This window comes from Curcuma longa, chromosome 4 (assembly GCF_044706935.1).
Source record: "Curcuma longa cultivar G26 ecotype Majalengka, Jawa Barat chromosome 4, ITB_CL_G26_1.1, whole genome shotgun sequence".
NCBI classification, from domain to species: domain Eukaryota; kingdom Viridiplantae; phylum Streptophyta; class Magnoliopsida; order Zingiberales; family Zingiberaceae; genus Curcuma; species Curcuma longa.
This window is the reverse complement of record NC_133864.1, coordinates 13,051,733-13,079,245: the sequence shown is the minus strand read 5'-3', so window position 1 is coordinate 13,079,245 and position 27,513 is coordinate 13,051,733. Positions and strand designations below refer to the sequence as shown.

Here is a 27,513-nt window from a genome sequence, read left to right as displayed (position 1 = left end):
ATATTTTTGATTAATTGGTTGTAAAATATAAAAGGGCATTTTTAAAAATGAGCTAAACTTTTAAGAGCTTTTTGAAACTCTTTTTTAGTAAACTAAAAAAAGTACGAAGGTGCAAAGAGGGGAGCCGGTTCAATTGACGAATCACGAAGCAGGTAGCTTCTGAGTAGACATTAAATAGAAAGCGAATCTCGCCGCACTCCTATTTCTCGGTTTGACTGCTTCCTCCGCTCTTTTCGCGAGTTAGATTTCCGCCGCCTCCTCATCGGCGAAGTGCAGAATCGAGAAAAGGTTTGATCTTTAGGGTCAGCATATGCCCAGTTGATCTCTCTCTCGCACTCGCACCCTCTCGCTTCCGCGTCGCATGTAGTCAGCGATCAGTTCATTTTGATTCGGATCTAGGGATGGGCGGGGGGTCCGACGGCAAGAACGGCCGAGAAATCCTCTGCGACGCCCTTGCCGGAGCGTCCGCAGGTGAGTCCGTCTTACTTGTGCCTGTGATGCGATCAGCCTATTTGTGGAAAAGTTTGTCCTTTTCCTGTTTGATTGGTGTTTGTCTGGATGGTGATGCAGGGGCCGTAGCTGCGACCTTCGTCTGCCCGTTGGACGTGATCAAGACGCGGCTTCAGGTCCATGGCCCGCCGGAGGTGTGCCCCTCCTCTTCCCACCGTACGCTCCTGCTCTGCCCTGTGATACTAGGCTGGCTTTTTTAGTTATCACTCTTTGTCGAGAATTGCCATTTTCGTTTTTCGTTGTCTGTTTTTGTTACACATTGGAGTTTGAAGGGTGCACAGATTGTTAGGACTCAGTGTGTGTTGCAAGTAATACATTCTGTGCATTTGGTACATTAGAACGCTAATAGATACTTGGTACTGAAAATTATTGAAAGTTGAACTCAAAATGCTGCTAATTGTTAAGAGATCAAGAACTGACTAGGAGCTTAGTTTTCTCTCTCTCTCTCTCTCTGCTAAGTTGCTATTGATGTGGTGAATGACTTGTGCGTGCCCTTATTATTTTATACCATGAGTTGAGTACGGGTTGCAAAAAAGTTCAGAGAAATAAGCAGTTGACTAGTAGTTGTGATCTTTGTTATTCTGCCCCTTTATCTTTGATAAGTTACTACCATAATAGCTTATTTACTAAATATTTGGAATGATCTGTAACTGGATTTACTGTTTTATGCTGTTAAATTGAGTGCAGTTTGCAAACAATATATGTAGTACATTGAAGAAATAAAGAAGAAAAGTTCACACTAGGATGAAAAGAAAGATACCATCCTCCTCTTGTAATTGGCATTAAGCTTGAGGTTAAACATGAATTGATTTTTTAAAACTAATATTAAATGGGCTGAGCTTGATTTAACTCAAGTGAGCATGCCTTGGATGCATGTTGACTGAATAAAGATAGGGCCTGGCCCTATAGCATGCAAGATAGGGGAGAGGAGTAATGGGGATTGTAGATTTATTGCACTCACAATTAAGAGCGTGAGCGAGAGGTGGCCTTCATCAGGTGATTGACCAATAGTGATTCTCTCTAGAGGTGACAAACATGCAGCAAGCAATGATGGTGGGAGATCATGATTCCGTGAGATGGGTGATTTAGATCACGATCACTCAATTGCTTGCCTTGCTCTTTGCTCCCTGTCAATATCAATAGGTAGAAACCTAAACATTACACGAGGAGGATGAAAAGCAAGATACCATCCTCCTCTTGTAATCGGCGTTAAGCATGAGGTAAAACATGAATTGATTTTTATTTTTATTTTAAAAAAAACTAATACTAAATGGGCTGAGCTTGATTTAACTCAAGTGAGCATGCCTTGGATGCATGTTGACTGAATAAAGATAGGACTTGGCCCCTGTAGCATGCAAGATAGGGGAGAGGAGTAATGTGGTTGTAGATTTATTGCACTCACAATTAAGAGCGTGAGCGAGAGGTGGCCTTCATCAGGTGATTGACCAACGCAGCCTTACCTTGCCTTCATGATTGACCGATAATGATTCTTTGTAGAGGTGACAAACATGCAGCAAGCAATGATGGTGGGAGATCATGATTCCATGAGATGGGTGATTTAGATCATGATCACTCAATTGCTCACCTTTATCCATGCTCCCTGTCAATATCAATAGGTTGAAACGTAAACATAGTCATGTATCACTTGATATAGGTGTTACAACATTGTTTTGTAGACCATAGGCAAGACATTATATTGGCCGTGCTGACTTTTTTGATTTTGCGGTCAAAAGGATCATCTTTGGCTGTGCTGAAAAGAACAAAGCAACATTTTGATCTATGCCAGGTGTCAAATGCTTGCAACATTATAAGGCTCATTACTGAAGTTTTTAAAGTTGGTTGATATTATGCTCTGCATTAGACGGCAAACTATATATCAGTTATGTGAGATTTTGCTCAGAGGCGTAAAGCAAAGACATTGTCTCTACATTTTCATGTTTCTAAGATTACATTATAGTTTTGATCCCAAGAGACATTTCCTTGTTTTGGAATGGATTTTGCAACAGTAACTATCATATTGTTTAAGGGGTTTTTTTATCTTTCCCCTTAAAATTACATATGTAACTGTCATATCTCATTTCTGTTTTGTAGCTTGAGATGGGCATTTAAATTGATTTGCAATTCCATTTACCACAACCAAAAGGAATTTAATTGAATCAAGTAGCTACACTATTAATTTCTTTTGATTAAGTTAGTACATGCATAATGAATGCAACATCACATGTATAAACATCAACAAGACATAGTATAGAGAAGCTTATAATTTAAGAGATGATTTTGTTGGACAAACAATTGAGTAAATGTTTTTTTAAAGAGCTAGATGATGGAAGGTAAATGGGTTTGATTAAAATATGATATGGTTGTAAAAGTTAGAACTTTTGTCAATTAATACTGATTCTTTTTTAACTTTCTAGTCATTTGTTTGTTGCATTTCTAAGTTCTAACTTTTCTTTGAATTTATGAAAATTGATAGTCATATAAACACGGTGAGTATTTGACCTGTTTTTTTGAATTTATGCTCATCTGTCATCTTCGTGATGTATTTTCTGTATTAACTTGATTCCCCTAATTCTCTACCGTATTATCTTGATATTATTTATCCCCTATGTTTTACTGTTGATTGCCTATCGACTACCATAAGCCTATATGTTCCTTTCTTTGAATTCAGCCATGTAGCTCTAGGTTATCAGAGAAATCCTTTTTTTATTTCATCTCTAGATTTTTACATCCTATTGCAGTCATAGTCTTCTCCTTTCTCAATCTACACGACCACTTAGGGCATTATTGCACCATGGTCTTCAAATTTGGGAGGGAGCAGTATGGCTGAGATGCATGCTGTCTCCTCTCCCTCTTACAGTAGCTCCAAATTTTTACTCTTATCGACTAAATCTTTATATATGTCTTGCCTCATTTACAGTTATGTTCAAGATATGGTGACTGCCACCATCAACCACTTGGTAATCAATATCGTCATCCTCATCCAATCTGTCTCCATTGCATGGGCCAGTGTGTTACCAGTGTTCGATATGTATCAAAGATTATTGAGATAAGACTGTTGTTAGATACCCTCCATCAAATATCATTAAGGAAAAATTGTTATTGGCAATTATTTTCTTAAAAGTATACATGAAGGAAAATGAATGTCTTGTACCTTTCCTCCTATAGGCTGAGAAGGTTATCTTCTGCATCATCATCAATCCAGCTGTCCAAACTCATCTTCGATGGCATTTCCAATTTGAAGGAGAACAACAGGAGATAAACTATTTACTTAAATTTTGTTTGTAATATTCCCAATTCACACTAACTGTACTTGGTTTACCCAAGTTAATAGGTAGTTGGATATCCAATACAAGATAATTTAATTACAAACTAGCTCCATCTTTGATTGGCTTTAAGAAGTATTTATACAGCTTTTTGTTAATGTTCTAAATCATTTTAACATGCTATTTCTGAATTGGTTTATTCAGTGGTTCATTGGGAGCCCATGCTTTGCTTTTGTCATAATTCAGATTACTGATATTTATTTATTTTTAATTAAATAGGCAATGTCATTATTTCAAGCCTAAAACAAATCATAAAAATTGAAGGCGTGAGTGGTCTATATCGTGGTCTTACACCAACAATCACTGCACTACTTCCAAACTGGGCTGTAAGAATCATTTTTTATTTTCTATTTATGTTCACTCATATTACTTCATCTCTTTTAGTTTCTTTGAATGCAAGTAGTATTATTTGAAATTCTGGATGTCTTAACTTTTTGAACTTTTGAAGACCATATTAACTAAATTCTACATAGAAGTTACACAGAAATCTGCTTATTGTCAGCTTGGTGTTTTTTCCTCAAGATCCATAAGCATATATTTGTTAAGCTGATGAAGGACACCACATTTTCATGATGAGTCATGTACAATTCATGATTTCACATAATGGATGTTTAGTTTGTTTTGATTTGAAAATGGATTCGACATTGTTGGGTCTTCAAGCTCATTGTTAGTCAATAAAGGCATGCAAGCTCATTTGAAGTTTGTTATCTTCAAAATGCTGTCCAGATCTATTCTGAATTATATTTTAAACTGCAGGAATCCTGTAGTTATAGACATCAAAAGGTTTCATATTCCTCAGTTAACACACAGAAAGATTTACACTCTGTGGATGAATGGTCACCTGAAGCACCATTCGACTCTGGTTTATTTTTTATCCATAACAGTATTCAAACTACAAAAACTAATGTAAACAGTAAAGTTTTCTGGATAATTTGCAGGATTAAAATTGATATTGATTAGAGGATCATATCAGTTGGATTGAATTGAATCTGAATCAGTCTAACAAGATGTAAATCAACAAAGAATGTTAAAACCATTAAAAACAGTAACTGAGACAGAAAACCCACTGAGTTAATTACTTTTGATTAAGTATAAGCATTGTATGACAGAGAACAAGGGTGGTGAGAGTTTGTAGAATTTATGTTACTCAGATTGAAGTACAAATATCTGACACAATTTTTTTTAAAAAATTCAACAGAGATATCGAGTATATTTAGGAGTTTTGGTGTCTCAATATCAATTTTTGACATAGATATAGAGGGTTTAGATGAATAGTTTAGAGAAAAACAAATTACAATGAGTCAATGACCTCTCGTATAACTACAAGTCAGGAATAAAAAAGTTATTGGTTGAAAAGATCATGTATTAGACCTCTAGTAGTTGGCATCTCATATCTTCTTGTTATTCATTAATCTTAAGTTTATCTTTCAATTGTACTTTCTATGTCTAATATGGTGTAGATTATCAAGAGCAGAATTTTATTTTCCTTAAAAAAAAAAAGCAGCCCAGTGCATGAAGCTCCCACCAATGTGAAGTCCCGGGGAAAGATCTATTGTACGCAATCTTTTCCTGTTTTGCAAGAGGTTGTTTCCGAGACTCGAACCTGTGACCTCTAGGTCACACACATATATGAAATTTCAAAGAAAGGAAATTGTAATTTTGAGGTAATAAAAAATGTATATAATGAAATTTTATAATAGATTTGATATAATGTGATACAATAAACAAGAATTCCACAAGAAGTGATGATTTGTAATGATTATTTATCACTAGCATTAGGAAAGATTAAAGACTAAAAGGCTTCTAGCCTTCAGAGCTTGCGTGGTTATTGTGTACATGCTTTGAATGTGTCTGAACATACAAGAGTGCAACCGTCCCCTCGATAAACAGTTGCTCCATTGCAACTTAGGAAACTATGGTGTGAATCAGTGGAAGAACCTCTCTAATTGTAAATTTATACTTAAGGCTACTTGCTTGACCTGCACCATAAAATGTTATTGTGGAAAAAAGACATCAGAAAATATTGAACTTGCAAATACCTACATCTGGGACTGTTATGTAATCTTGTCTTCAAAAAAGAGATATGGGGAATCATCTAAGTTTGATATGTTCAAAAGCTCCGTAAGGAGTCCCTGACTAAAAACTTGAATAATCAATAGCAAATTCTTGGTCTTATTGCTGCTCTTACAGTCATGGTTGGAAGAGACCCACACTATCAATGCCCAAAAGTAGTGATTTTATATTGTACTTAATGGCGGGACCTGATTTCTCTTCATCGAACCACCAACCAGGACTGGCTCAATTTGCATGCCTATATTATTTCCCTTGTGACAATTTAATCTTAAAATGACACCTTTTTTTTTTAATATATTCTACAGATTCATGTCTGATGCTATAGTTATTTAAATATCCTACTTCAAATACCTATTTGGTTAATAAAAAATAACACTATGTGCAGGTGTATTTCTCTGTTTATAATCAGCTGAAAAGCCTACTTCATTCACATGGTCGGTCTTCTTTTTTCCCTGAATTTCCTTTTGAACTTTTCTTTATTTTTCATCATAATGTGTGATGGAGAATGTATGCTGCTTCATTTCATGTAAAGTTTATGAGTTACAAAAACATGTTTAGTGAATTAAGTAATTTGGCAAGTTTCTGAACCTAAATTTTCTCATCTACATGTGCATAAGCAGTGGATGAAAATAACGAGCTTTCGGTTGGTGCAAATATACTTGCTGCTGCAGGTGCAGGAGCTGCAACAGCTATTACCACCAATCCATTATGGGTTGTTAAAACTAGACTTCAAGTATGTAGTTTTTGCCATTCTGTCACCCTTGTTATTTTGATATATTTTTAAAGACTGTCTATTAATAAGAAACTTCTAATATTTATTTTGCATCTTGAACTCAAGTTATCACGATGTGGTGACAGTTTATATAGCCCTACTAGTTACCAGCGACAAGTGTCAGGCAGGCCTCAATTAATTGAACAGCTTTTGGCCCAGCGAAACTTTGAATATCTTGAACACTCGTGAACAAACTTGGTATTCAGTTTGATAAAGCTTGTTTATATTCATCCAATAGTAAAAGAGTAAATATAAAACAAACAAGTTTAGACACTAGTGAGCTCCGTTTGTTAGCATTCATAACAATTCATAAATAAACTTATTTATTAAGTTATGAAAATTTCAATTATAAATTTATTTCTTAAGTTTTTATTCAAATGTATAAAAGTATAGTAATTTATAAAATTTTATAATCTTAAATTATTCATAATATGTTAAAAATTAGGAAATAATATAAGTTCCATATAATAGAGAGACCTTTAACTTAAATAATAATGAGGACAACGTTTTGATAAAATGCTCGAAGTCGGCTCAAGCTTGATAACATTTTTAATAAACAAAATTGAACAAACTTGATAAAAAAATAAACAAGCTCAACACAGTTAAAGTTAACTTAGCTTGGCTCATTTAGACCCCTACTTGAAAGGGGCTTTTATACGAGTGAAAGGCATGCAAATGATGGAGGAATAATTGAAATTGACATGTATATCTGTGGATGTTACTGGGGACTTCTGCCATCTTTTGTGAAAAGGATGTTCGATCAGTTTCTATTCAGAAAATTTCAATAGCCAGAAACTTGCTAGGTTGTTATAGCATCATGTGATAATTGTAAACAAATTTATCTCAGTCGGTGATGTCTGGAGCTCAACCAGTCTTGAGCAATTTTCTTTATGTTTAGACTATTATCAGCAGCATGGTTGACACTGTTGTCTATGCCATAGTTTGATTTTTGAACTCGATCATATTGGTACACAGTATAAACCAATATCTTCATACATCCTAAGGATGTGTTTTCATTTTTTCTAACAGTGTAAACCGTTTGTGCTCATAGATGCCGAACCTAAAAATGTAGAGAAGGTGTTGGTTTCTCTTTCCATTGGTAATATTTTTATCTTGGTTTTCAATAGGGCAGTTCATTTACCAAAGTTCCCTCTGTAGTACTCAAAATATCATAAGAAAATATCAGTCCTGTCATACCAGGTCCTTGAATCTGTAGTTTGGCAGTGTGGGCCTGTGGGGTTGCCTATCTTAGCATACAACTATGTCAGACCAACTATGTTTGTGTTATTCATTCATTTTCCTGTTCCTTCCATTTTACTTGAATTAAGCTTATGTTCTTTGGATCTACCATGGACTTGGATTTCTCTTGCAACAAATCTTAGTAAATGCTTCACAGAATCAACTTAGAACTCAGGGAAGAAATTTTATAGTTTGAAATCCTATTGAAATGAAAATGAGAAAGTATGTCTTTACAATAAGGTTATAATTTGGAATGTTCTTGTCCTGCATCTCTTTTTCATTAATTTTAGAAAGTTATTGCAGGGTACAAATGATTGGTGTGAAATTGTGTAAGTTGAATTGAGTGACATTGGTAAATCCATATCGTAATGATCACAAGTGTCATATCAGATATATTTTTCTGATGCATCTTTGAGTTATTAGGGTTGTGTAGCTTTGAAAACAAACAATTTCTAATTCTGTTATTAGAATGAACCAACATGTTTTCTTATGCTTTCTTTGGCTAAATTAGGAGAATAGCATTAAAGCACTGTGCTGACTCAAACAAGAGGATTTTATTGGGTTAAACTTTACAAAGTGAGTAGCATTCAGTGGAAATGATATATTGGTGGAATAGATCATTTGCTGTTCGTTGTGAATCCTTTTGTTCTTTCTTAAATGCCACTTATTACACATTAAGTTGAAACAAATACCAACAGGATAGAATAGATAATGGATGCTTGTTGACAGCCTTCTCTTTTCATTCTTTTTTCCATTGTACTTTGCTCAAGATAATTTGCCCCTTTATCTGTTCACTTCATTTCTATTGTTGCAATGGACCGCTAACCTCGGTGGTGATACCTCTGCCATGTTTCAATTTTGATTAGACTCAAGGAATGAGGAATGATGTAGAGCCATATAAAAGTATGTTATCTGCTTTAAGAAGAATTATGGTTGAAGAGGGAAGGAGAGGTCTATACAGGTTAGAACTATTGTTTTTTGATAATAGAAGATTTAAATTTCCTTCTGTTCGAGCTTGTAGTAATAGTATCTTTTCTTTTTGTGTTCATTTGGGACATAGTGGCCTTCTTCCTTCTTTAGTGGGGGTTAGCCACGTCGCTATTCAGTTTCCATCATACGAAAAGATTAAGTCTTACTTGGCACGAAAAGGTACGATAGCTCCATAGTGCTGCTACAGCTCAATAAATTTTCTCCACATATAGCTGATTATTAACTGCAATGCAGAAAACACTTCAGTGGATAGGCTTAGTCCTAAAGATGTTGCTATTTCATCTTCCTTATCTAAAGTAATTGCATCGACATTGACATATCCACATGAGGTATACTACCTGTCTACCTTGAATGGTTATTGTCTTCGATCTTGCTTTAATTCATGGGTTATTCCTGGTACATTTTACCTTTAAATTCCTCATTAAACTCGTACATATGTTATCGCACATGTTTGCGGTTACCAACTTGTGAGCTCTAAGTTCTAGTTTGAACTTCAAATCTATAAACGGACATCATATTGGTGGATCTATCTTGTGCTGCAAAACTCAGTTTTGTGATTCTCTCAGGTCATACGAGCCAGGCTACAAGAACAAGGCCATGCCCGCAACAATAGCAACAAATACGCAGGCGTGATCGATTGCGTTAGGAAGGTATTCCATCAAGATGGCATCCCTGGTTTTTATCGCGGCTATGCCACAAACTTGCTGAGAACTACTCCTAGTGCTGTTATTACATTCACAAGTTATGAGATGATTCATCGGTTTTTCCTCCAAGCAATCCCTGCCTGAGCAGAAGCATATAGAAAGCCAGAAGGAATACCGTCCATTTGACAGATTGGTCGAATAAGGTAACAAGAACCGCCCGGCGAAGACAACTGCAATCATCAATTCATTCCAAGTTTTGAACAGATATCTAACTGCAGACAGGACTGCGCCATCGAGAATGACACTACGAAAATCTCCAAAATAATTTGAGGTGTGGCAACAGATTCTGTCCCTGAAACAGATGAATTTTGTCTTGATTTTTTTGTTTTCATGGAGCAGAGAGGCATCCGGAGCTTGAAAGCATGTTTTCAGCCTCTGTTATTTATTACCGGAACAATTTGTATATCATTCGTATCTTTGCAGCTCGCGCAAAGAATGTTTAGGGTTAGTTCATGTCTTTAAACAAAAGAATGTTTCTTCTTATCAAAATTTAGTCTTTAAACAAACTATTATATGAAATCGTGAAGTTCATCGGCGAAGTTGAGACAATGTTCTTTTCCGTCATGGTCAACTGTAATTTTCTGATTTACCTCCTCATAGATGATTGTGAGATCGATCGTGTGGGGTTGTTAGGATGATGAATTTTACTTTTTGTTAAAGTAAAGTTCATATAGTAATGGAGCAATTAAGATTCCAATATCAAACATGGATTAATCGTGTTTCATGATACAGTCGTGTCTCTTGCTATCATCTGACAAAGTGAAGTTCAAAATCAAATATGGTTTGGCCATGTTCGTTTATATGATTGTGTTTGGTCAATTGCATATCTAGTTGTTAATACAGTTTGGTTGTGTTCTTTGACATGATCGTGTTTGGTCAACTGTCGAAATCCAGTAGTTAACACGATCTGGTTGTGTTTACCAACACGGTTGTGGCACGGTGGTGATGTTTTAATCCTAGAAGACTTTGTGATATAAGGGGTCTGAGCTTTGAGAGATCATAATTTTTTATTTTGATTAAACCACAATACTTCTAAGATATCAAATCGAAACTCGTTTAAATATCTATTTTTGTTATAGGATATAATTCATAACGATCTAGTTTTAAGTCCTCATTTAAAATCTTTTCAGATGTTCTTTTTAGAGATTTCGAACAATTATATTTGAATTATTTTTATTGTTTACATCGTTACTATTTTAAAATTATTTAATTATTAATTAGGATATTATTTTTTATTTTAAATTAATTTTATTCAATTAAATCTAAAAACAAACTTCTTTTTAAATGATTTTTGATGTCCTTTTTAAAATTTTGTTGTAAAAGTAAATAAAATAATTATTATTCGATTCAGCAACAGAAATTTATTTGTGCCATTTCTTGTTATGAAATTAAAGTTATTTTTTTTCTAAAGAAAATGTGCCGTGATATTTCAAACATTTTTTAAAACTGATGATCTTACTTTAAAATTCAAACATAATTTGGAAAAAAAAAAAGCTCAAAATGATTTTCTAATGTAAAATTGCTTAAATAAGGTATCAAAATAACGATGTCTTTTCCGTTGAGTGTTCTTCTGCCCCGAATCTTAAAGCTCCATGATTTATCAGGATTTTGACACGCGTCTCGTCGCTCCTCAAATCCTTTGTTATAATATCCTCCGATCAGCCGCCTCCCTCTCTCTCCTCTACTTCAACTCTTCGTCTCCGGTAGGGTTGCTCACGTAGAGGCCGAGTGGCGCAGAGACATGTTCGCGACGGCGATTCGATGGATGGCCAAGAAGCCAAAGCCGAAGATGAAGCCCATCGATCCCCCGACGCCGCCGGAGCTGACGCAGACCATCACTCGCACCATCTTCGACGTCGTCAAGGAGCACGGCCCCCTCACCATCGCTGACACTTGGGATCACATCAAGGTACTATTGTCTGGGTCCTTACCGCTTCCGTATGCGTTGTTATTTGATAGAAAGGGGTTCTCTTTCGCTCGCTTGAGACTTTGAAATGGAGTTGACCGAAGTCGAAAGATGAGGGAGACGGAAGTAAATGGTGAGATAGAATTCCTTTGGTTTGAGGCGTATGATACACAGAGGGAAATTGGAAGCGTGAAGGTTTCTTTAGTTCTGTCCAACTGTAGGAGTAAATTATACTGGAATGTGGCCTATCCAGTTTATCTTTAATCTAATCAATGTAACGATTTTAATAAGATTAAAGGGATGAAATCCTTTGATAAATGCAACATATGTAAAGAACTGACCTGGATGGTTTGGTAGAGAGAGAAAGAGAGGATATGGTCACATGAAATTTTGTTTAGTGCTAATGTGCTATACCAATCAGGAAGCTCTAACAAAAGTAGGAAGGAAGAGAAATAAAATTATCATTTTCTCTTATTTACTTGGCACTAAACAAGAAAAATAAATTTACTTCCATCAAGTTCTTTCATTTTAAGTTACTCGGAAGGAAATAGAGAAGAAGAAATTTTATTCTATTCATTTCCTCTAGTTTATTTCTGCCCAAATCAAGTGGAAATGGAATTTACAAATCTCATAAACAAGGTTGTCAAAGTAAGGTTGTATCGTCATTCATTTTGGTGAAACTTTCAAATCATGATTTGTAAGTTTAAGATAAAATCATAAAATCTATTAAAAGATAATTTTAGTTTAATTGGACTGGTCTTGATATCCTATAATACTTAGAATAATGTAATATGATATTTAATTGGATAAAATAAGTTGATGTAGATTCATAACAAAAATATATAGGCTTATATCTTATATTGATATGACAATGTACAAAGTATTGTTATTTCACTGCATTAGAATTGAAATGAAACTATGGCAATATGAAAATTTGTTCTTAAATACTTTTGTCATAGAAAAATCATTGTTGGATCCACCTATGTTCTTGACTTAAAGTATTAATAATATGAGTACGATTGGCGAGAAAAAAGACTAGTGACAACTATGATACATGAAGAGAGGAATGAACATGACTTTGACATGAAATAATGTGTAATTAACCATTGATTTGCATGTATTGTTTGTTCACCGATGTGATAAAACTTGTTTTTTTCTCATTTGTGTCTTGTCCCCCTTGGCTATCTTAGACTATCTCTCTTCACATGCCAAAATTTCTTCTTGTTTTCATTGATAATTTTGAGATTCTATACTCTTCAACTTTTATACTTCAACATAATTCGATTTTGGTTTAATTTCTAATATATTGACTTTAGTCTTGATTTGTTAGATTAACTTTTGATTGGTTGGGTTTAATTCTTTTCTACTTTTAAAATTGTATACAATGTTGCATTGCATCAAATTGATGCTTTCAAGTTTTGATTTATATGTAAGAAGCATGTAGATGTAGCCTATTGTATGAATGGAATTGTGAATTATTTGACTTTGACAACTATGGTCATAAATACAAATTCATAGGTGAGAGTTTTATCCCTTATAACAGGTTTCATTTCCCTTCTATTCTCCCCTTCAAGTAAACATGTGGTTCACATCTTTTTGGTATATAAGCTAATGGATCAAAATTGATTAATATGAAGAAAGTGAGAGATATTATGATTAAGTGGAATTCAAAATGATTATGCTTTCCAAGAAAGATTATCTTGGAGCTTTTGTATATCACTACATTGATATCATAAAGGGTAGCCCAATGCACGAAGTTTTCGCCAACGCAGGGTCCCGGGGAAGGGTTTATTGCATGAAATCTTACCATGTTTTGCAAGAGGTTGTTTCTAAGACTCGAACCCTTGACCTCCATATCACATGGCAATAACTTTACCGTTGTGCCAAGGCTACCCTTCAACTATATTGATATCATGATATGCATAATTGTTTTGAATATCACTGCATTTTGGATTATCATTGGCAAAAAATTCAGTGATATGCCTATCACTGCATTGGAGGTTTTGCGTATCACTTGTTTTTTTTTTTTTGCACACCAAGTGTTAGCAACTTATTCACATTTTGTAGCTTAAAACATTTTCTTTAGATTTTTATTCTGATGTTCTCAAATTTTAAAGAATAATTGTATCCATTCAATTAATGCGAACTAATCCCTTAGGAGTGTTTGCATATGCACACCTAGTATGAGTCTTGCCAATAGATCTATTGCATTGCCCATTCAGCTAATTGTCCACTGGCCAGGACATTTGTCTTTTTGTTCTCTTTTATGTTTTAAAGATGCACTGTCCGATGAAATTTTATATTTCTATGTTTCCATGGATATCTGCCCGAGATTGTTGACCTAAATCCTTTTCTAGGAAGGCAAGTTGTGGTGGTGTGACGACGACTCTCTTTCTATCATTGTTGATGATATGATCATGCTATAATTGTTACATTTTTGTTAGCAGTACATATTATATTTAGTCTAAAAAACTTTTGTGAATTTGTCAAATTTCCATCATGCCTATTGTTTCTATCGGCAGTGTCTCCTACCTTCTTGTAAATGTTGAGGACAGTAGTTGAGCTGCAAGAGCACTGCATTACCTACATTTTCTCCTTTAGTACCATCAATACTTTTAGCAAATTTGATTATAGTGGACTAGCATGTCTCTGTTGGGTATCCAGTGTCGTCTGTTTTCCTGCATCTCATTTGGAAGATCAAAGATCTATTCTTGAGCTAAGTCATGACACATTGACATGTGAAGAACACACATATACTTTCATATCAGGGAGACTCTCTCTAATAAATCATGAATAGCTTCATTCATCAACATGTAAGTCCAGAGAAAGAAAATGAATATTTAATCTGTGGTCGTTGTTTGTGTTCCATAGACAACTAAACATTAACTAGAATTGCATGCTTTACACAAAAGTAGACCAACACAAACTAGATATCATTTAAATTAGCCAAACATGTTTAGCATGAAGCTTACGAACGTAATACAATGCTTATGCTGTCCTTTGTACCTCTGTCGTTTCTTACATGTAGTTTCATTGGCTGCTAGACAAGGTAGCATGTGAGACACTCTCAACATATGTGAAAGTAACTAGAATAGAATGGTTTCGGAGTTCTTCCTATCATCTAATAGCAAACAAAATGCTTAAATTTATATTCAATACTGTTCTTTTCTGTCTGGCTAGTAACATGTATTTACTTTTCAGGGAGTGGGTTTGCAAGGTTTATCCAGTAAAAGACAAATGAAGATCCTATTGAGGTGGATGCGCGAGAGGCAAAAACTGCGGCTAATCTGTAATCACGATGGGCCTCATAAGCAATTCCTCTACACTACGTGGTTCACCAACCCTAAAGTCATGCCACCAAGTCCGAAAAAAGGATCCTTGAAGCCATCATAGTTTGGTTATGTAATCCTTATTTTTTATCATCACCAGTAGAACCAAGACAATTTGGATGTCTAATCATCCTTAATGACTGTCAGCTAGCAAAAGACATTTTGTATGGTGTCTCTTTTTTACTGAATTCTCAAGTTTCTCAATAACAATCCATGTTGGGTTGGCTTTGTAACTTGAACATCTATTTCAACCCATTGTTATTTTTCTCCTTGTCTGAATATTCATATGATGCCTCTAATATTAGAAAACGTATAAATAAGCTATTCTCCCCATTTTTTATTATAATACTGTTTGGTAAAACAATTTGATTCAGTGATTTTTTTAAAAAATTATCATCTCTATAATTTTATATATAGGTAAGTTATTTTAAATCTTAGAAAGATAATTAATTTAATCATTCCGTCAAACTGCTCCAATTTGATGTGATTTTTATGCATTTGATGTATTGGAATAACTCAATAAACTTTTTTCTTGTATGAGAAATGAACATACAAAAACTTAAAATAATTTATGAAAAAATAAATATGCATTTTAATTTAATAAAATATTTTCTTTTCGTAAATATTAGATTATTCAGTTAAACTATTTGACAAATTAAATAGCTTCATAAAATAAATAAATTTATCATAAAATTAAATTGACATTTGCCTTTTTTAAAAAATAAAATCTTCAATCTATCTTTTTATTCAAACAGTTTGACTAATCTGCAACTTGATTCAAATTCACTGGTTTTACAGTGAAGAATATTTTGATTCAGAAAAACAAAAGATAGAGAGAGAAACTTGATCAACAGAGGAATCGGATTTAAGTATTTTCCAACGTTAGTGCCAATTTAGATCTTTGATCTTCATATTAGAGTATATATTGCCCCACTCAACATCTCAATACTATCCCCAAAAACACTCAAACTTCTACCAAATTGCATAACAAACAGTATCAAACTATGCGAAAATAGAAAACAGAAACCAACAGTAACTTGTGTATCAAAGTAGCTCCAAATCGAAGCAAACAATCTCAAAGTGCTAATAGCAGCTCTAAACTCGGAGGCCAGCTTCAACTTCAGCAATGAAGTAGGCTTCAGATACATATGAACTCAGCCACGAATTCATGTTCTAAAACCTTCAGAACCAGCAACTCCCTGCAGCAGTTTCAACCCGTCATATATCGAACTGCATACAACTCCAACATGAATTAAAATAAAACAAAAAACTTGTATTTACTTTAAACACTGATCTGAATGCTAACTAATTGTACTCTCTTCCACTCTTTCTCTGCGATGCAGATATCCAATCAGGTTACTGTCAGCGAGCTAGGCCTCGGGATTGGCGGAACCGTCAGGCGTCGCTGCTGCGTCGCATGCATGGCAAAGCTAAGCATACACCGGGGAGAAGGAAGTGATGGAGATTTAGCGGCGTTTCGAACGTTGGCTCTTTTGGGGAAGAAGAAATTAAGAAAGTGACCGAGCTGAGTAATGGTTTCTGAATTTGCCCAGCACAGTCGCTAGGGACCGAGCTACCTTTGCCTGGCTGATGGGCCAATTTCAACTATTGGAAATTCTGTGACAAACAAACAAACAAACAAAAAAAAATAAACGAGAGGTTTTTAAATTTGACGTCCTTGGAAACTACATATCACCTGCGGCCTGCTACGTCGCCATGTTATCACGTGCTCTTGCTATTGTAACTAGCTAGCTAGTTAACAAAATATATAATATAATAATATATAAATCGATCTGTAGCTTCCGTTCAATAATTCCCGTTCCCAATCCTTCTTCTTCATCGATCTCTCTCCCTCCCTCCCTCTTCCTCCCCTTCCCCTTTTTCTTCTTCCGGCGAGGTTCCGGACGGACGGCGGCTGTGGCGATGCGGCCCGCGAGAGCCGCTCTCTGCCTGGTGCTCCTGCTGCTCTGCTTCACTTGGCTCTACTGCTCCCACAGAAGCGAGGCGACCGTCGACGCCGCTGCCGCTCGGAAGCTGCCTCCGGCGAGCGCCCACTCCCGCCAGAGTATTGCCGACCTTCCCTTCATCGGCCGGAGGCCCTCCCCCCACGGCGCCGCCGCCGGCTTGGCTGACGACAAGCGGCGCATCCCGAGCTGCCCCGATCCGCTCCACAACAGGCGATGATGATGAAGCAAAGCAGTAATAATTAATAGTAATTATTATTGTGTATAATGTACAATGTGTCGTATTAATGATTTATATCGTTCCAATAAATTGTCTCACGTTGAATTGGAAGAAGAAGGGAAGTGAGAAGGCAACTAATTAATTATTAGCTTTAATTTGTTGCTGTTGTCCAATAATTTTTTCTCTCTTGTCTTAATTTGGCTAGCTAGCTAGCTATTTTTGTTCGGTTCTGATCTGCGTCATCACCTAAATAACTCCAAACTATCTAATTTGGGCGTCCCAATCCAACAAAAAAGTTAAGTTAGATTGACCATTTCCCAAGATTCATGTTCTTCGACCGTGGTTTTAGTTATTAGTTAATTAGGAATCGAGTGGCCTTTATTCTCTTTCTGTTTCTTGTAAGATACTTTAGAAAGAGCACAAAAGACCAAATCTTCCTTTTATAGTAAAAGACGGCTGCAAATTTCATGAAAGATCCGGTCAAACAGTCAACGCGGTGTCAGGGACAAGCCCGTAAATTTCGACCGCAAGTGGGGGCAAATGTTTACTTGAAGGGAGAGAGGAATATTTGAATAATAATAAAAAAAATTAAAAATCTTAATATTTTTCATTTTTATTATTTAATAAAAAATCAATTAATTGTTTAATCAATTTTTGAAATTCAAAATCAAAATCGAACTGATTTAACCAAATAAACTTTTGAGTAAATGGAATTAAATTTTTAAGTTTGGAAGAAAAATTGAGAATTATTGAAAGATAATATGGTATATTTTTTTTAATCATTGGATCTAAATGAATGGAGAATTATTGATTCTGTGTCTTTTGATCCATCAAATTTATTTTTTAATTAAAAAGTTACTCTAAATACAAATCTAAAAATATTTTCAGAGAAAGATATGTTCCGAGAATCTATCTTATTCTTAACAAATCTTTAAAAACTGACTGAGACTATTGTCAAATTCACACTTGATTGAATATCATGTTATTTTTAATTTATTATTTCTTTAAAAAAATTTAATTTTAAAAATAAATTTAAACTATCAATATCAAATGAATATCATATTTTTGTTAAATCTTCAAAATTTAAATAATTTACTTTTAATTTTTTTACATCATACAAACATAAAATTTAAATTATCTTCCTATATTTAAAACTTTTTAAACTGTTCGGTTCTCCTCTGAATGAGAAGAGCTAACAAAAGTTATTAACAGATTTAAATCTTAAGCATAAAATAATAATTATTATTAAAAAAATTACTCTAAATGGTAAAAAATCTAGAGATATTTTCAGAAAATAAAAATCCCGACAATCTAGCTAGATCTTGTTCCTAACAAATTAGCATGATTAATTACAGTTTAAATATTGACTGAGACATTTGAGTTCACTTGATTGAGTTCCGTTGACTTTCCGAAAATGTCATTTCGTCTCGTCGGAAATACTATAAAACATCGTTTGCTATTGAAATCACAATCACCTGCGCCGCCTTAACATCTTCGCCTCCTGAATCGAGCGATCGCTCGATAGCTGCATTTGTTTTGCGGGATTCTCCGGAGGCTTCCTGCTCTCGCTCGGCATCATATCCGTTCTTTTCCTCGTCGTCGCCGCCGCCGCCGCCGCCGCCGCCGTCGCACCCAGTAAGTCTTACTGCTCATCTCATCCCCTTGATTGCATGCCACGATGAGATTTGATTTGTGATATTAGAATCAACATAAAACCTTGTAGATATCCATCGGCCAATCTCATTCTCGTAAAGTTTTTACTATTTTGTCTCGGTTCTAAGATTTAAATTTTTCGAGCAAAAATGTTACTAGATTTGAATTTTAAACCTAAAATAATAATAATAATAATAATAATTATTATTATTATTAAAAAAGTTATTCTAAATAATAACAAATCTGTTACGAGAATCTGTTAACTTTCCGTTTGTCTAAACACTATAAAATAGGCATCGCTTGCCACTGACACAAGCAACCTGCGTTGCCATTTTGCCATTTTTTTGCGGGATTCTCCGGAGGCTAATTCCTGCTCTCGCTCGTCGCCGTTCTTTTCCTCGTCGCCGCCGCCGCACCCAGTAAGACTCATTCTCTGAATATCCTTGAGTTGAATAGTATAGTAGATCAATAATATCTTAATGCGTGTTTTCGTTGGATTTTACAGGACATGGCTATGGTAGCGCATCCTCCACCTGGTTTTAAAAATGAAGGAAAGAGCTATTACACTATCTGGCGAACTGTATTCGAGATCGATACTAAATATGTACCTATCGAGCCCATCGGGAGAGGCGCTTATGGCGTCGTATGCTCGTCGATCATCCGTGAAACAGAAGAGAAAGTTGCTATCAAGAAGATCAAGAACGTCTTTGAAAATCCCATCCGTCCGTTGAGGATTCTGAGGGAGATCAAGCTTTTGAGACAGCTGAAGCATGATAATATCATCGCACTGAAGGACGTCATGGTACCTCCCAACAGGAGATCGTTCAGAGACGTTTACCTTGTCTTCGAACTTATGGATACGGATTTGTACGAGATCATCCAATCACGTCAGCCACTTTCCGATTACCACTGTCGATACTTTCTCTTTCAGGTATGTATGCATTCCATTCGCTATGAAAAATATATATGAAGAATTTATTACCGATCGACAACGTAACGTACGACATTATCAATAACAATGAATTTTCTATATATATGCAGTTGCTTCGAGGACTCAAGTATATTCACTCGGCCAACGTAATTCACAGAGACTTGAAGCCAGAGAACCTTTTTGTCAATGGCGATTGCAAGCTTAAGATCGGTGATTTCGGACTAGCTCGTTCCATGTCTCAGAGTGGCCGAGGAATGAGTTCATATGTTGCTACTCTATGGTATCGAGCACCAGAGCTGCTCGTTGGCTCAGATAGATACGATGCTTCCGTTGATATGTGGTCTGTCGGTTGCATTCTCGCCGAGCTACTCGGGCGCAGACCTCTCTTTCCTGGCACCGATGATATCAACCAGCTCGAGCGCATCGTCCATGTTCTTGGCGTTCAGGGCGATGCTGATCTCCACTTCATTGACAGTGAACGTGCTCGCAAGTACATCAAGTCACTGCCACAAAGTCTAGGCGTTCCTTTCGCTAGCATATACCCCAATGCCAATCCCTTGGCCATCGACTTGCTGGAGAAGATGCTAGTTTTTGATCCATCAAAGAGAATCGATGTCACTGAGGCACTGCAGCATCCTTATATGGCTTCGATCTACGACCCCCTGCTTGATCCTGCTGCTGATGGCCCCGTCGATCTTGGTTTTGATGACGATGTCGAGGAAGACGCGATCAGAGAGATGATGTGGGAGGAGATGCTTTTCTATCACCAACAAGGAGAAGTTGCTTCCAGAGCCTGAATATATTCTTTGAATGTCTTCCCACAAAACCTTCTTAGACTGTGTTATGAGTATTTAGCGCAGACCTTGCTGCTGCTTTGTTTCCTTACTGTGGCATAACCTTCAAAATAGTCTTGATTGTGATTTACTATTTTTTTACTGGAATTTGTTGCAAGATTCACAGAATCTGTGTGTCGCAACCAATTCAGGTTTTTGATGGTCAATTAGTGATTGATAAACTGTTGATCTTTTGAGTAAATGACAAATCTTAATTATGCTTCATAATATAATATGTGAAACTTTATCAAAACTAATTGGTTTTGTTTCTATATATCTTAATTCTCATCCATGCCACAAGCCAGTAAGTGGATATTTTAAAAGGAAATATGTTAAGAATTACAAGCGTATCGATGATTTTAATTTGTTTATCTACGATATATTAATTGTAGGACCGAATCACAAAGGCAGAAGAGGGAGGTAAATTGATTCATATTCTTTCTTTTGGTGTAAGATCTGATTACAATCTTTGATGTGTGACTTTTGCCAATCTAGAATTGCTCGACTAATGTAATTGCCAATCTAGAGGGATATAGGTTCGACAAGATTGTGCTTGCAAGCCTTGTGTTTATAAACATGTTTTACCCCCACAACCTCAATTGTATAGAAAATACTACTGATCTTGATATTTCCTGTGCCATCAAACTTGGTCGCAATAAAATTCACTGCAGGAGATGAAGTCCTATAATTTCTCCTTCATCTTTCTTGCCAAAGGTTCATTTTAATGGCTAAGCTCGACAGTCGTATCCTCTTTTATGTTCGAGCTATGGCTTTAAATTGGGTTTAGTAAAGTAAATTCAGCATAGCACATAATTAATATCCCATATGAACAGCGGCATTGAGTGATAACACACGAACAGCACAATAAATAAATCTAGGACTGTAAATGCCAAATTAGATAGATTGTGTGCCTTAGTTGACCATTGATGTTAAGGAGCCTTTGTTACATGTTCTTTGACAATTCCATCTCTGTGACAAGCAAATAAACTAAGCATACAGAAACAAGAATTTGAAAGGTTTATGCCCTATTTGCATCGATAGAGTTTATCTCCCTCATCACTCATCAGCCGGCCGCAAACTGTTAAGTAGCACATCTTAAAACTGATGAACAAACTTCTACAACGAAAGCACAATTTGATTTAAGGGTGCGATTCAGCAAGTCCGCATCCTAATTAACTTGCCCTAAGTCCGGAAATAAACTTCCGTCTCGCTAAAATAGCAACAGAGATAAACTTTAGTCGTTATTTTTGCATTTTTAGGGTTTCCAACTAATTCAGGTTAAGGAAATCTATCATTATGGCCAAAAAGATAAGTCTACAAGGATGGCAAGTTATGGTGTCAAAATCAGTGGCACCCATGGGGAACAAAACCATGTCGACAACATTGCAGGGATTGGACCATTTACATCAACCTATCCATACCAAAAATGTCAGTGACTAGTGAGAGCCTAAGTGCCAGTGCAAAACAATTCTAAGAGACTATCCAATAAATTGTTACAAACTTAAAAGCTGAGACCTAATTATGCAAGGAAAACAAGAAAACCCACACAAGTACGCTATATAATTTGAATAGCTGCTAGATAATACCAGGCCAAACTTCAAGTATATTATATTCAAAATTGTCCACAGCAAAGCAAAGAAAAATTTACATATGGAAAGAGAAAAATTAGATGGAAAGTATCCCAACAAGGCCACTAATTGACAAAATGGGCAAACAAGAGCTCCATGGACCTCTAGTCTCTAGATGTTATTTTTCCCAAAATGAACTTGAAAAATCATCTAGATAAGTCACAAATATTTTCAAAACAAAAATATAACAAAAATAAGCATACTTATTCAAACATATGAATTTCATGTTCATCATATGGATGCCCAAACAAGGGCTCCATATACCTCCAGATGATATTTTTCCCAATGTGAATTCAAAAGCCTTCCAGATAAGTCAAAAGTATTTTCACAAACAAAAATGAAATAACATAAAGAAAGCTAATTTATCAACATGTGAATTTAATGTTCACCATATAGATGTTTCTTGTAATGCTTTATTCAGAACTATGGATTCACATCGAGTCATATTCAAATATAGAGGTTAAGTTGGAGCACTTTTCAACATCTAGAACCTGTTTGGGGCATATGCCCAATTTATTTTGCAATCAATGCTACAGCTTAATGAAGCAAAAGATGGCCTAGTATCATCACTGTCAACATCTTCAGTGTGAAATTGAAAGTGTCTGGAATAAAATGACTTTCCCTTACATAGAGTTCCATCAAGCACGACCATTTGTGCTCCCAAAACAATGTGAATCTACACAGAAGCATAATTAGAGGGCTGGGAGATACCTCCCAATGCTTCCATGTTCCTCAAACTCCCATAACTGAGACTATCAGAAACAAATTTGTTATCAAGAGATAAAAATTCCAACTTTGCACTGAATTTGCACAGATATCCTTCTCCGTGATGAATTGAAGAATTAAGCAAAGGATGAGCGAGAGAAACTCACTTTCTTTATCATTCCATGACAACCTTAGCACCAATGGCCTTCATCTTCTCGATGATCTGCTCGGCCTCCTCCTTTGAGAGCCCCTTCTTAATCACCGCTGGTGCCTTCTCTACCAACTCTTTCGCCTCCTTCAACCCCAAATCCGTAAATCCCCTTACCTCCTTGATCACCTTGATCTTGGAAGCAGCATCGTAAGAGTCCAGCCTCAGCTCGAACACCGTCTTCTCCTGCTTCTTAGCCTCCTCCTTCCCATCCACCGCCGCACCCCCAAACGATCCTCCGACCCCGCCGGCCCCGGCGTTGGCGATGCCAATAGCCGGGGGCTCCTTTATCCCCATCTTATCCCGGAGTATGCCGGATAGCTCAGCGACCTCAACGAGGGAAAGCGCAGCGACCTCGTCGACGAGCCTCCAAACCCGATCAGACGGCGGGCTCCGTTGCGGCGCCGAAGGATCGAAGGTGGCGGGGTCGTAGTCCGCAGGGAGCCTCCGCTGGTCTACGGGCTCGAGGCCTCCATAGTTATCATTGGCCGCTGGCGCCGCAGCGGAGGAGCGGCGGAGAAACGGGAAGGAAGCGGCGGCGGAGAGGAGACGGGGGCGGCCGCCCGATCGAAGTAGAGAGCTCATCGATCTCTACTATTTGGTTGGGAGAGTGGCCAACGCCTGCTAGGGTTTTTGTAACCCGGTCTTGTTAGCCCAAACTAGACCTTCAAGCCAACTCTATCGAACCAGTCCAAATGCATAAGACTCAACTGTAAATGAGGGACGCTAGGCCAAACGTTCTTTATATTTATTTGATAAAATAGTCAAATTAAGTCAGTTTAAAATGAATGTTCAAATTTAATTTGAGTTTTTTAATGGGTTTAAACTTAGTGCAAACTTGATTTAAGCTCAGTTCGTTAAAGAGTTTGATTTTAAGAGATTATTTATTTATTTATTTATATATTGATTTAAATTTTTTAAAGAATTTTATTACTAAATGATTTATAATTTTTATTCATGAACATTAACTATCTAAATATATATGACATGGACTGATACCTCCTCCTCACTCTTAGCTCGGTCTGACCGCTTCTTTCGGATTCAAATCCGATAAAGCTCTCATCCACTTTGGCAATCTACTCTGAAACATGCAATCTAAACAACTCCTATCTTCTTATACTCAAGCGGATCCTTCATCCGAGCGAGTCCCTTACCGAATGGATCCTTCACTTGCATATCCACATTAGTTGATAAGGATGACAATGGGTTGGATTTAAGGTGAAGTCCATATTCTCCGTCCCTATCCTTATTTATTATATCCATTCACATTTTCATCTTCATCGGGTATTCAATTTTCATCCTCATCTCCATATCCATCAGAGGATCAAATATCCATCCTCATCTCTATACCCATCAGAGAATCCGATATCCTTTATACTAATAATTTTTTTCATTCTACCCCAACTATCATCATTCAACAAAAATATATTAGAATTAACATCGTATCCAAAAAATATATAATTCAATAAAAATACAATAAACATCTATATGCTATAAGGGTAGAAGCCGAGAAGGAGAAGGAGAAGATCATATTTATTTTCTTATTTTTTCTTTAATTGGTCGTCGGTGAAATGAAAGGAAAAAATAGTTAATGAGTTTATATATAAAGAGAGAGACAGAGTTTTATTACCCTGCACACTCATCTGTGAGCACTTAGTATTATTTTATTTTTTAATTTTCATTTTCTTTAGCTTAAATCTTAAATCCTAAAATAAATTTTAAAAATTGAAAAAAAATATATATAACACTAGGTACTCACAAGGTACTCATGGATGAGTGTGTAAGGTAATATTTTACTATATATATTATTTAATCATGGTATCCAAGTTTTTACCAGACTCACCTTCTTACTTATATCAAAAAATTCTTATACTTAATTATTTAATTAGTCCAAAAAATCCTTTCATATCCTCTATTTGAGTATGGTATCGGATCCTCCATCAGGTTCGGAGAAAATTATCATCCTCGACCAGTCAGTAGGGGTCGACGTGCACTACTGCAACTCTCCCTTTGGGTCTAAATTCAGCAGAGCATCTAATCCTGTGTGTAGGATGGGTGCGGGATCAAGAGAGGGGGTGGATCATTCGTTTCTCTTTCTTGTTAATCGTGTTCGTTCTTTCTAGTTAGAATGTCAGTAGCAACGAAATTATAGAAATAACAGGAACAAATAAACACAAAGACATGCGAGATTTATTTGGTTCTTAACCTCCCTCCTCCTATGGTTAGTATTCTAAGGTTTATATACGGAGAGACACACGTCCACTAGTATTCTCCTTTTCTTGGAAACTTTTTCGGAGATGGAGAAATCTGAAGCTCTGATCGCAGATGCTTATAAAAACTCTTTCAGGCGTCTGGATCCCTTTCCGCCCCCCCCCCCCCCCCCCCCTCCTATGGTTAGTATTCTAAGGTTTATATATAGGAGACACACGTTTTCTTCTTTTCGTATCAATTGTACAATAATAAATAAAGATAAATACAAGCTAAATACAAAAGCACAAACTCGGTGAGACGTTCTGGAAGTCCTAAGCGTCACACACCCTTCTTGGAGCTTCTTTGGTGGCAGAGCTTTGAGAGTTATTCTGAGCGCAGAAACGATAAGTAGTCATAGTAGAATTGATGATTTGAAGCTCTGATCGCAGATGCTTATAAAAACCCTTTCAAGCGTCTGGATCCCTTTCCACCCCCCCCCCCACTCAACTTGATCAAATCCGATGTCGTCGGGGTCTATCGTCGCTACGTCTTATCCTACTCCAAGTGTTTGGAACCATTCAAGGTGCTTGGACTATCCAAGTGCCTGAAAACTAATCTGGGTGCTTGGAGTTGTTTCGGTTCGCTTCGACCCTAGTCAAACTCGGTTCCTTCTGAGCTTGGTTTGGCTGATGTCTGTCTGCTTCCTTAGTCCTGCTTCTAGCTCTAGATTTCTACAAAACAAACATACAACAAACAAGCTAGTCTAGCCTACTCCCTGACCTACTAGGCTTACCACCTCCTCCTCTAGAATTTCCTTTTGCCAAGCCTCCAATCATCCTTGACCCACCTGGATTTCCTACTCAACCTTGATCTTAACCCGCAGGACTTTCCGCTAGACCTCCAGCCCTCGATCCCTTCTAGACTTCCGCCTGATGTCCTCGACCCCCGGGGCTTCCTGTCTAGTGTCCTTGACCCTAGGACTTTCTGCCTGATGTTCTTGATTTGTCAAGACTTTCACCTAGTCTCTCTGACCATGACTTTCTTGCCCAATCCCTCCGATTATGACTTCCTTGCCTAATCACTCCAACTAGGACTTCCTTGTCCAATCCTCCAACCATGACTTCATTTGCTAGTCATTTGGTCTTGACTAAACTCTTCTTGAGTTCTCCTTACTAGTCATGACCTAACTAGACGTAACCCACATACAAACATTAATAATATTTGGATTAATCCTTAGTCAAACTAATCGACTTAGGTATATTGTCAAACATCAAAACCCTAGAGGTTGATTGCATCAACACCATGCACCTAAGCGGGTCTCCTGCCTACAGTTAGCATCAGTCAACGGGGGCCAACGTAGTCAGCGTGACCCTTCCGACGATCAAGTCAGCATAGAGATGAATGAAAAGATCAACACAGAGCTGAAAAAAAAAATATTATCTAGTTAAGAGAAGAGGATTCGAAGAGAAGCTGAGCTGATCAACTTTGGAAAATGAGAAACATTTCAAACAACTTGGTGCCTTCTTCGAGAGGACTTTAGCAAGAGGAAAAAGAAGAATAGTAGTTGATTCGGTCAACTCTCTTGACTTAGAGCTACTCATAGCGAATTACAATTACCTTCTTCCGGTGCACAAGCTCCCCTTTATATACAAGTAAGACAAGCCCTCATGCCACTGGCCATGTGTGCTGATTAGAAGGAATGAGTGACGAGAGGCAGCTCCTGTCCTTAGTCAAAAGAATAGTCATCTGTCCTTCTATCAGAGACATGCCCTACACATATGACATGCTCAAGTATGAGTCTCAGTTAACTTCTCCTCTTAGTGCACGAGGCCCTATACCTACTAAGTTCATGCGTAGGACACCATTGCTCCTGTCAAACTCATGCTCACGATATCATGATTAGGTTAAATAGGCAAAGGGATTGAGTACGACAGAAATATTCTTGAGTGAGGATATTCTTGAACGGAGATGCTCTTGCATAGTCAGCCTGTCATGAAAAGAGGAGCTCAGCTAGTTTTTTCAAGAAGGTATTTTCTCAAATGAGAAATTACCTAATCAAGTCGACCGCAACTTCTTCTCTAGTGGATTAACCGATATGTCTTTCTGAAGAAATTCCCAAGGGGATCTTCCCAAGCCGTAACATCATCCTAGAATGGAGTCTTTCTAGGGATGTTTCTGAGCCGCAACATTCAACTTTGATTTGTCCTTCTATTTGCTTAGTCACGTCAGTAGTTGACATGCTTATATATGTCCAGATAAAGATTGAGAGACACATCAATATTTATATGTTCAAATTTATTTATTCAATTTAATAAATTATTTAAATTTATTTAGT

The 27,513-nt window shown here is 36.6% G+C and overlaps 4 protein-coding genes across 6 annotated transcripts; 3 read left to right on the top strand and 1 right to left on the bottom strand.

The window, feature by feature from the left end:
* The first annotated feature begins 262 nt into the window (after positions 1 to 262).
* Positions 263 to 10,142, top strand: LOC141826877 (nicotinamide adenine dinucleotide transporter 1, chloroplastic-like). 3 transcript variants are annotated; one of them, XM_074714193.1, is made up of 9 exons: positions 263 to 471; positions 571 to 666; positions 4,053 to 4,159; positions 6,292 to 6,340; positions 6,578 to 6,639; positions 8,784 to 8,878; positions 8,978 to 9,066; positions 9,142 to 9,236; positions 9,474 to 10,142. In XM_074714193.1, the coding sequence occupies exons 1-9, from the start codon at positions 402 to 404 to the stop codon at positions 9,693 to 9,695; spliced, it is 885 nt and encodes a 294-aa protein (XP_074570294.1). In that variant the 5' UTR covers positions 263 to 401; the 3' UTR covers positions 9,696 to 10,142. The 3 variants fall into 3 exon arrangements, with proteins under 3 accessions (XP_074570294.1, XP_074570292.1, XP_074570291.1); XM_074714191.1 differs by having other exon boundaries at positions 6,527 to 6,639; XM_074714190.1 differs by having other exon boundaries at positions 6,527 to 6,639; positions 8,784 to 9,066.
* Positions 10,143 to 11,301: 1,159 nt separating this feature from the next.
* On the top strand, positions 11,302 to 15,131 carry LOC141828343 (uncharacterized). Its single transcript, XM_074715761.1, has 2 exons — positions 11,302 to 11,520; positions 14,719 to 15,131. Exons 1-2 carry the CDS (start codon positions 11,353 to 11,355, stop codon positions 14,908 to 14,910), a joined length of 360 nt encoding a protein of 119 aa, XP_074571862.1. The 5' UTR covers positions 11,302 to 11,352; the 3' UTR covers positions 14,911 to 15,131.
* Positions 15,132 to 19,191: 4,060 nt separating this feature from the next.
* LOC141827112 (mitogen-activated protein kinase 4-like) lies at positions 19,192 to 20,411 on the top strand. Its single transcript, XM_074714380.1, has 2 exons — positions 19,192 to 19,614; positions 19,725 to 20,411. Exons 1-2 carry the CDS (start codon positions 19,192 to 19,194, stop codon positions 20,409 to 20,411), a joined length of 1,110 nt encoding a protein of 369 aa, XP_074570481.1.
* Positions 20,412 to 22,472: 2,061 nt separating this feature from the next.
* On the bottom strand, positions 22,473 to 23,574 carry LOC141828193 (uncharacterized). The gene has a single exon (XM_074715568.1). The coding sequence runs from the start codon at positions 23,571 to 23,573 to the stop codon at positions 22,956 to 22,958; it is 618 nt and encodes a 205-aa protein (XP_074571669.1). The 5' UTR covers position 23,574; the 3' UTR covers positions 22,473 to 22,955.
* Positions 23,575 to 27,513: the final 3,939 nt, after the last annotated feature.

Excerpts from the sequence above, each read along its gene's own strand:
- LOC141826877 (XM_074714190.1), top strand. The coding sequence starts at position 402 with ATGGGCGGGGGGTCCGACGGCAAGAACGGCCGAGAAATCCTCTGCGAC. Across the intron at positions 667-4,052 it reads GTGCCCCTCCTCTTCCCACC|GCAATGTCATTATTTCAAGC; the intron begins GTACGCTCCTGC and ends TTAATTAAATAG. Across the intron at positions 4,160-6,291 it reads CACTACTTCCAAACTGGGCT|GTGTATTTCTCTGTTTATAA; the intron begins GTAAGAATCATT and ends CACTATGTGCAG.
- LOC141827112 (XM_074714380.1), top strand. The coding sequence starts at position 19,192 with ATGGCTATGGTAGCGCATCCTCCACCTGGTTTTAAAAATGAAGGAAAG. Across the intron at positions 19,615-19,724 it reads GTCGATACTTTCTCTTTCAG|TTGCTTCGAGGACTCAAGTA; the intron begins GTATGTATGCAT and ends ATATATATGCAG.
- LOC141828193 (XM_074715568.1), bottom strand. The coding sequence starts at position 23,573 with ATGAGCTCTCTACTTCGATCGGGCGGCCGCCCCCGTCTCCTCTCCGCC.
- LOC141828343 (XM_074715761.1), top strand. The coding sequence starts at position 11,353 with ATGTTCGCGACGGCGATTCGATGGATGGCCAAGAAGCCAAAGCCGAAG. Across the intron at positions 11,521-14,718 it reads ACACTTGGGATCACATCAAG|GGAGTGGGTTTGCAAGGTTT; the intron begins GTACTATTGTCT and ends TTTACTTTTCAG.